General features: G+C 41.9%; 1 protein-coding gene across 1 annotated transcript; it reads left to right on the top strand.

Annotated features, from left to right (window-relative positions):
• The first annotated feature begins 1,883 nt into the window (after nt 1-1,883).
• Nucleotides 1,884-9,697, top strand: LOC119649795. The gene is made up of 2 exons (XM_038052100.1): nt 1,884-2,182; nt 9,284-9,697. The coding sequence occupies exons 1-2, from the start codon at nt 1,905-1,907 to the stop codon at nt 9,642-9,644; spliced, it is 639 nt and encodes a 212-aa protein (XP_037908028.1). The 5' UTR covers nt 1,884-1,904; the 3' UTR covers nt 9,645-9,697.
• The last annotated feature ends 294 nt before the right edge of the window (nt 9,698-9,991 follow it).

Genomic DNA, 9,991 nt, shown 5'->3' with positions numbered 1-9,991 from the left:
ACCTTTGGGTGTCGCTACGTTCATCAGGACTTGAAACAGCACTTCAAAATCATCTACATTATCAGCCTATATGACGATAAAGTTTATAAGCGATACCATAAACGTTTAATTTGGCGCAGCGGATGGGTCATCTGATTGGTATGGGGAAGAATTATCCAGCTCAGAAATCTATGGTAGAAAAAGTGGTAGACCATGCCTGAGACGAAGCGATTGCATAAGCCAGGACAAAAAACGGCTACTAGGAATATCAAATTGCTGAACCTCGGAGATAAACCCGGAAGTTTAAGGTTCTTTAATAAAATAGTCCTACATTGGACAACAGTTGTTGTGCCATTGATGCCGATGATGTTTACCTCGTTGTCATGATATTTTATGGCTCCAATGGTAATTCTGGATATAAGTACTATGTCCATCTGATATGTTTGGAGGAATTTTTGTAAATCCAAGCTGTGTTAATTAACAGCTTTGACAACGCATCGGCCGACCGAAAGCCAATTGTTGCACTGTTGATTATGATATTAGAGTAATTGATTTTATTCCGTCAATGCAGTTAATTTATCTGTTGAAAATCCTGAAAAACACAAAAATGACCACAACGAAAGTCACACAACTGAGCAGAATGAATGTAATTTGTGTGGTGACACTTTTCAAATTACATTCGGACCATTTCAAATACATTTCACAAAAGGCAACATTTCATTACTTGCGAAATTGTCTTATGTGCCTAGGCCAGAATTGAGTAATAAATTTCGCAATGGATAGGCTTAAATTCAGCTAAAACTTGGCTCAAAATGTTAAATTGTTAAATATACATATTGACTATTCATTCAGTGATTTATGCACTTGCCAAAGAGGCTTAGATCGCAAGTCTGACCACCTATTTCGGCCTAAGAAAGATTATGCCCTCACGTTGCATTTCTTGAGATCAGCCGGATTAACTGGATCAAACCTAATGGGAGAAATATGGCGAGTTTTCTTTGCCTCTTACTTTCAGTCGCGACAATGTCGACTTGCAATAATTTAATGGAGTCGTTTATCGATTAGGAACCGACCTCAATAACTAAATACTGTTGGCTAATTTGGAGATTAAATGCAATTTTGCAGTTGGCATCGTTACTCCGAAACCAGTCACTGCAATTAGCAATTCGAGAGCAAAAATATGCATTTGTCATGATGATCTATAAATTTATTCATTTTCAACGAATTTTGAAATAACCCGGTTGAGTGTTGGTCAGTTAAAGATACGAAGCCAACATGGGAGGAAGACTTTCATTCATCTAAAATTGTTTGATATGATTTCATCAATTATGGAAAAATTTTTATCTGAATCTTAAAAATGAACATTTAGGGACTGAAAATGTAATATTTAAGATCTCCGAAAAAAAGCACTTGATGAAAATAATATCAGTATAAGAGCAATTATCACTAAAAGATAGTAAATTATCTGTAGGATGGTTGCATGGTGATTTCACACTATTTCGTTATCCAATAGCTCAATATTCTTCCTGCAAATCCAGTCTCTGGATCAATACCCTGTACATTGATTTTCCAGGAAATCACGACCATAAAAGCAATAGAAAACGCATCGATGCTTCTCAAAATTAATAGTATCTGTCTGTTCTGATAAACATGAAGTACATTATCAATTTTTTGCATTACTAAGCAATTGTTCGCTTGGATGGCGCCAATATTATGTCAGAAAGTGAATTGAACAAATCAAAAAAAGCATTGACCAAAACCACTAATTGCACTTCAGGCAATAACAATGGCGTTCAAATTCACACTATTTGCAATTGCTATAAATTCGTATTTCACCTGAAACAAAGCAACAGTTTATTTTATCAACTCATCGGATTATATCAATTCAATAAGGATAAGTGAATTACATTTTGAAACAGACCAAAATGAAGCAACTTCTATTTTCCTTCTACATTCTTTACATACCCTACGTGAGCTGCAAAACTTTTCCCTTTGGATTTTCATACACAAGATTTAGTGGACCAGTAAGTGGGCCTGAAAAGCAAATCATCGTGTACGACGCGCATCAACACGGTTATCCTCATGTGGATTATATTGCCAAACCGGATTATCAATTCTCATACGGAATAGATGACCCTAAAACCAAAGTTCAACAAAGTCGGAAGGAGATACGAAATGGTGATCTTGTTCAAGGTGAATACAGGTGAGTTGTGCCATCCTTTCCCAACGCAACCTAACAAATAAGTGACAATACAATCTCCGACCAGGACCAAAACGCTACTAAGCTTATTAGTTTCACGTTCTTTATAACTTATCAGCGTAAAATAATCTTTAATTTTTTTAATGTGAATGTTGCGTGATAAAGAACTGATAGCAACGTGACCCTGATGGCCAGGCAAAAGCTAATCTTCAGGTCAACATCATCATCAAGGGCGCGCCAACTGCTATCCGGTATAAGGTTGCTGCATTCGGAAGTGCCAGGCGCTCGGCCCTTGTACCAAGTTCCAAAAAATGGTTGACACCTTAGCATACACCATCCCTCCACTGAAGACCAGAAACATCCCTGTCGTCTCTTATCATCGATATTTTCCATATAGACTCCCCCGGCAGGGTCTTCTTCGTTTATTCGGATCGAGAGCCCAATTTGTAACCTCGTTGATGTGAACCGATGGTTTCCTAGGCATATGAGGCTAGATTCATCAAAGGCGCAACAACCGGTATCCGGTCTAGGAATAATAATAAGGAACTCCAGACATCCCGGTTTTGTACCAAGATCCACCAATTCGATATTGCGAAAAGCTGTTTGGCGGCCTGACTGACGACATCGCTTCATCTCAGCCAGGGTCTACCCCGTCTTTTTCTTCTACCATAAATATTGCCCTTATAGACTTTTCTGACTGGATCATCCTAATCCATACAGATTAGGTGGCTCGCCCACCGCAACCTATTGAGTCGTATTTTATCCACAACCTCACACTTGTAGAGGTCCAAAAGAAGGCTAGATTAGCGGAGAATATCTTGTGTATGTTACTTAGCAACGCAATACATACGTAAGACGAATTCTTATTAAGATCACTTTACCAGCTGTCTGCGTGCCTGTCTGTTTTACTGTCTTTTTTTTTCAGAGGTGAAAATCTCCAAAAGACACTGGTACATGTAGGATTTTTACCCACTAAAATCCTCACATATTATCATTCTGATAAGGGTAAGTTGCACCGCGTCCTTAAAGAACCCTTATGCCCCTTTTACTGGTCATAGTGTACCTGTTAATCATAGTATCTCAAACAACCCTATAACCTTTAGCAATTTTAGTATATTCCCTACTTCCAAATCTTTCAGCTTTGCATTTGGTATTAAATGTTCTCCCAGATGCCTCGAAATACTTTGCACAAGTGCCGGACACTGTCCCTGAACTTGTATAAAGGTTTCATCACACTCCGCACAGAACCTGCAGGCAGTGTCCGTAGATACGTCTAACTTCCTAGGGGATAGTTCAGCCGGTAGTGACCAGTGGAATTCTCACTATGATTCGGAGATTCTTTTTGTGATGTTTATCCCCCTCCTTTATGTATTCGGGTTCGTATTCCTTAATAAATAGCCTGGACTGCTCCATTCCTGGTAGGCTTGCCCAGTATAGTTCCCTCAACCGTTCCTCTTCATTTTTTAATGTCATAGCCATGAACCCGTTTCCGATTCTACAGAAGAGCTCTGGCCAATATAAAGGCGTCAATGCTCCCTTCTTGACCAGTTCGTAAGCTGCCTCATTGCTTTCCAACCCAACATTGCCTGGAAGCGGGACTATCCAAACCTTATTAAACGAGCCGAATGTATTCAGTCTCTCAGCGCGTTCCCATATCAGTTTTGAGTTCATCTGGTTAGACCTAAGTGCCTTGATCGCTACTTGGCTGTCAGTCGAAATAGCAATGTTCTGCGCCCTGTAGTTCCTTTTAGAACTCCGCCTGGAATATGCAAGTGTGCTTACCCATTGGCTCCAAGTACAATTTTCCTTGGACGATTAACCCCGCATCCGCTCGCTCTACTGTGAGGGATCCATCAGTGTATCAGGTAATCAGTTGTTAGTTTAAGTCGTATGTCACAGCCACGCTTTCCCTATGCGCTTTGTTACTCCAACTGTTATCCCCTTCCCTTCCCTATCAATAATTCGAGGTACCGCCTGGAAAGGGCAGCAACCCCATTTTTTCCTGCTATGGGCCTTCAAGTCTTTGTAGCTTTCATGCGTCTTCCAGAATAATTCTTGGATTAGCGTAATTTCCAAATATTTGACCTCTGTTTCTCGTTTCACCTCTATGTCATGAAACCTTATGGCTCTCAGGTGATCAAGCTTATGTTTCCTAGTGAATGATACTATGGTGGTTTTGGCTGGATTGATATGCAATTCCACCTTACTGCACCAGGCACTAGTAACCCTTAATCCTGTTTGGTTTCTTTCACATAGGGTATCCCCCTACAAATTAAAACAATGTCGGCCGCGTAACCTTGGACCTGTAATCCAGTATTTGTTAGCAAGTCCAGGAGTTCGTCCACTACCATACTCCATATAAGCAGCGATAGTTCCTCTCCCTGTGGACAACCTTGAGTAGTATTCATGACAATAGAATTTGTACCTGTCGGTAGCATTTTGCTCACCCTGAAATCCAGAGTGTTTCCCACTCCCTTGCGAATCATGGCATCTTATACATTTACGTGCCATGTGTTGTCGAAAGTTCCAACCTTTGATTGTCTCCATTGGTTATCTATATCGATCATGAAGAGTCTACCCTTGCTATCCACGTTGCTGCTAAAGACTCTTCATAATCGCATATGGAGATCCTCATGCAGAGCGATTAAGAGGTCCATGAGATCTTCCGTCTATATTGTTGCGGCTTTCGGGAGAAAAACTGTCACCATGTTTGCTCCTGGTATATCATCCCCAGCACATGTTGACAGTTCTGACCCTTCTCAACCTGGCAATTCAGGAACTATGGTCCTAAGCCACTCTGCAATGTCTCCCGCCGCGCAGTCCACCAGTATATGACCTGGTCGAAAGCGTATTCCGGGGAACAATGTTTCGCAGTCCATCCCTTGCACACCTGCCTGACGACAAGGTTTTCGATCGTTTCCTGCCCTTCACAAGTATTTGCTCGGGAAACATTTTTGGCAATAAGGCCAGTCGAATGCCCTTCACCTCTGACCTGCCCGGGTTTTCTCTCTCCTTTGGTTCAGGTTGGTATTTTTTGGGAACATTCCCTTCATGCAGGCTAATCTCTGCTGCTCCCCACTTTCTCGCCTCCGATAAAGATGGCTTAGCTCTGTTCTGAACCTTTCTAAGGACCTCTTCTGATTTCAAGTTTTCCTTGAGATAATGCAGGTACCATTTAGCACCTGCGTCACTGAGACCTGCCTCCTTCCTGACGTCTGATGTATATTGATCTCATTTCGTGCTTTTGCTTCTTCCTGCTTTTTGAGCAGTGGTCTTTGTTGGCTGTTGTCCTCGCAGTATACCAATGTTAACCTTGGATGTATTGCTTGACGTCCCAACTTCTCCCTTCTTGGGTGTAATCACCTGGCACTCAGTATTTCGGAGATGTGCCTCGTCCTGGTTAACCAGTTTGAGTGCGGTACAGGGTTCCGCTTGATTGTTTGTAGTTTTTTGTTTATTTTCTTTATTTTCGCAACAATACTCATTTGATTTCCACCAATATGGGGGTTAGGAGGTCCGCCATGCCATAGCCCATAGCACGATAAGGTCAAACTTAATCACTGAGGTATCAGTGAAGCTCCAATCGGATAAAGTCAGTTACCCCATGACAACCTGGATTGAGGAGGTGTTTTTCGACTCGCAAGCCTAGATTCATAGCGTTTTCTTAATAGTAGGGTCACCTCGTACAGAGCGTGTCTATCACCACCCACCAACGTACTTGGCTCCTGGAAAGCCACACATCAGCCTAGAATAAAGACATCATCATCAACTTCATCAACGGCGCAACAACCGGTATCCGGTCTAAGTCTGCCTAAATAAAGAACTCCAGACATTCCATTTTTGCGCCGAGGTCCACCAATTCAATATCCCTAAAAGCTGTCTGGCGTCCTGATCTACGACATCGCTCCATCTCAGGCAGGGTCTGCCTCTTCTTCTTTTTCTACCATAGATATTGCCCTTATGGATTTTCCAGGTTCGACCATCCTCATCCATGCAGATTAAGTGGCCCGCCCACCGTAACCTGTTGAGCCGGATTTTACCCATTTTACCATCCTCATGTAAGGGGCCAAAAATTTTTCAAGAGTTCACAATTTTTCTTGCTAAGAACCCAGATTTCCGAGGAATATATAAGGACTGGCAAGGTGATAGTCTTGTACAGTAAGAGCGGATTACGTCACCATAGCTGTTATCGGCTGTGATTTTCGACCCTAGATAGGAGAAATTTTCAACGGTCTCAAAGTTGTAGTCTTTTATCTTTATTGTTTTCGTTTGACCAGTTCAATTCGATGTTGTTCGTTCTTTAGTTTTTGGCGCTGCCACCATATACTTCGTCTCGCCTTTATTTATGTGCAGCCCGAGATCTTGCGCCGAATGCTCGATCTGGAGGAAGGTAGACTGTACATCTCGGGTTGTTCTTCCCATAATGTCAGTATCGTCAGAGTAGGCCAGTAGTTGGGTGGACTTGAAAAGGATGATGCCTTCCGCAGTTAGGTCTGCATCGCGAATCACTTTCTCCACGGCCAGGTTGAAGAGGACGCATCCCCTTGCCTTAGAGCGTTGTTGATGTTGAATGGTCTCAAGAGTGATCCTGCTGCTTTGAATGAGATCCGATAATTATACGCATAACAAGCCTAAATTTGATAACAAAACACTTCCCATCTATAAGAACATGGGGGATCTCAAAGATTTTCCCTCAATGGACAAGCTTTGCTCTTTAACATCAGCTTTTCGTAGCCATCAAACAACAACCAACAGCATCTCCAAGGAAAAATCGTTAACGCCGCTGTTAAAAAAACGCTCTTACATTTTCGGTCGATGAATGGTATCAGTTTATAAAACAGCAAAAACTATATCGGAATTGTCTGTACCACGACGGTTAAAAAAAATACACCTGGACTGCAATAAGTACCACCCTTGCTTCGCTATAAGAAGGAGGTACAGGTTAATACGGCGAGAATGCAACAGACCGCAGGCGTTATATTGGCTGCAGCACTAGTGAAGACCACCGGCCCGGTTGAAGGAAGTGGGCTTTGATCGAACCAGGATCGAAAGCCTCTTTCATATCGTCAAAACAGCAAACAAGTTGAGACTGTTTAAATGTAAAACGTTCGCGTCGATAACGGGAATCGATGGTATACATGCGGCAACCATCCGCTAGGCAGTCAGACTAAGTATTGCCCCTAACATCGAATCAACATTCCGGTTGAGTGTGGAAGCATATGTGATGGATTCCCTAGCAACTCTTCGGCAAAATGAAGACTCTATGGTCAACAAGCCTGAATGGACAAATAGGCTGCGACTCGCTCATCCCATATTTAACAAAAAAGCAAGCATTGACTTGATCCTAGGCGCCGATGCATTTGAAGAGACCATCGGAAGACGCATGAAGAAATGGAATCCGCTAATAACGCATGAAACGAAACTAGGTTGAATGCTATCAGGCAAAGTGCTCGCGAAAGAAAATGAAGTGAAGACCGTGTTATCAAACATATCAACCATAGATTTCAACCGCGTTCAGCAACAATACTTTGACTCGAACAGTTCCCCGGAGGGGCACCAAACAACGAGTGCGAGATAATGTATCAAAGTTCAATAATCCGACAGATTGACGGAAGCTACGAGGTGACTTTACCCTTCAAAGGAGATACAACCACGGCCCTTTAGGAAACTCCAGAAACGGGGCGTTTGCTTGCTTTAAACAACTGGAGAGACGCATAGGCAGGGATCCTCAGCTACGCGAGGAATTTCACAAGTCTATAAGCGAATAAATTCAGTTACGATATAAGGAGCAAGCGATCCCTATCATTGGAGAGGATAGAACATAAGATAGAAGGACGAAGTTATAAGACAATATGGCCCAGATCTTACTAAAATAAATGGAAGTTTGCAATCTCCGCAAATATCGAAAAAATGTTCCGAATGGTGATTATGCAACCCTGTCACATGAATTTTCAGCGGGTTTTGTATAGACCTACTAGAGACGTACCGTTACAAAAATAGGTGCTCACGACCGTCTCATTTGGGGAAACTCCAACTTCATACTTATCCGTCAGATCCTTACATCAAGTGGCGGATGATGAGAAGACAAGCAAGGCAGGAAACATTTAAAGGAAGACTTCTAGGTGAACTTGTTAAGCGGTGCTGAATCGAGGATAGCAGCAACAATCCTGATCAAGTAGATGACAGAAATGTTGAGGTCAGGCGGTTTCAATCTGCGTAGCTGAGCTTCCAGCGATCCGAGCCTGTTAGATGGAATTCCAGAAGACGCCAAATAATCAGGTCCATCCGAGATCATGCAGGAGTCCACGATTACCACCGTAGGACTAATGTGGGACCCTACCGAGGACCACTTTCGCCTGAGGTTGATAAAGTCCGACCCAGACAAGAAGTTAACGAAACGTCAGATGTTATCGTATATTGCTGGCATTTTTGACCCGCTGCAATGGCTGGCACCAGTGATCGTAACTGCTCGCGTCGGAATCCGCTCTCCTCCAGCCTGTTAAGGTTTATCTTAACAACAATGTTTAATCTAAGATAGCAAATAGAATGACCTTTATTTTAATTAGAATATAGATAAAATTCAAAGACTAAACTTATGATCAGTAGAAGAGTCTGGAGCGGACCTATCACTGATCAAATCTACAGCGGCATTGATGATTCGCACTGCATCGCCACGCACTTAGCCACATGGAGGTTCGCTCCGAAGATATGCTTGGTTTATTATTCCAGTCCAACTAAACGAGTATAGTTATATTATAAAAAGACCCCCCCCCCCCTCCTCCCTAAAACGGACCCTAACCTAAAATTACAGAAAACAGGTAATGAGCTTATGAGAATCATGGCACTGAGTAACGACTTAGAAAATAGGACAAGGGCTTCTGAAAAAACGAACTCATCTACCAAGATTACGAGGTAACTGTTGCATGAATCAGGGCAGCATTACAAACAAAACTAGTTCCATTTTACAAGGGTTTCAAAATTAGGCGAAAACCCCACAACCTTCTCACCAATCAAGGAGGTTTTCTTGCCAGTCTAATATCGAAAAAATCCCTGTAAGCCTTACAATCCAAAAATTGATCTTCCACCATCTTTTCCTATTTTTAGTCTTGTGGAACCAGACGGAACACTCCGAATCGTCAAATACATAGCAGATGATATTAATGGATTTCAAGCCGAAGTAGTAACAAATAACCCATTGCGGACGTATGAACACCATAACGTTCCCGAAGTAATTCCAGTTCATGAAGAAGTTCCGGCATACGTAGAACCACCACCAGTTCAAAAACTACCACCAAACCTTCGGAAGGCTCCGAACAATGAACAAGTTTCCACACATGAAGAGAAGGGAAATGCATCAACGTATAGTAACGAAGGATCATCAGAAGGAGAAGATCATGGGAAAAATCGAGCCCTGAACTATGAAGATCAGTCTCAAAGTGTCGAATTTGACGATAGTAGCTATTAGTTAAGTGTGTTCATAATAATAATATCTTGTAAGACTGTTATCATCCGTTCTTTATCAATATACCAGTACATCTCGTATCTGTCCTTTATATTACTCAAAGTAATTTCAGTTCTAATGAGTTTAAATTATCACTTAATCAGCAAATCTTACACACACCCTAATGGCTTTCGATATCAGATTAAAGGCCGTAAATATCAATTTTGAACCCCCACATATTGGTTGTGAGTTATTTATGTCGACCACAGAAACCGGTTGCAGAATCTAGAGCGCGAAATTTACTTTCATCTCTTACTATCTTTTATCTGTATTATTTTTGCATAGCTTAGACTTTACCTCATGCAATGTCC

Source organism: Hermetia illucens, chromosome 2 (assembly GCF_905115235.1).
Source record: "Hermetia illucens chromosome 2, iHerIll2.2.curated.20191125, whole genome shotgun sequence".
Lineage (NCBI taxonomy): Eukaryota > Metazoa > Arthropoda > Insecta > Diptera > Stratiomyidae > Hermetia > Hermetia illucens.
Note: the sequence above shows the minus strand (reverse complement) of the source record. Positions and strands in the feature narration are given on the sequence as shown.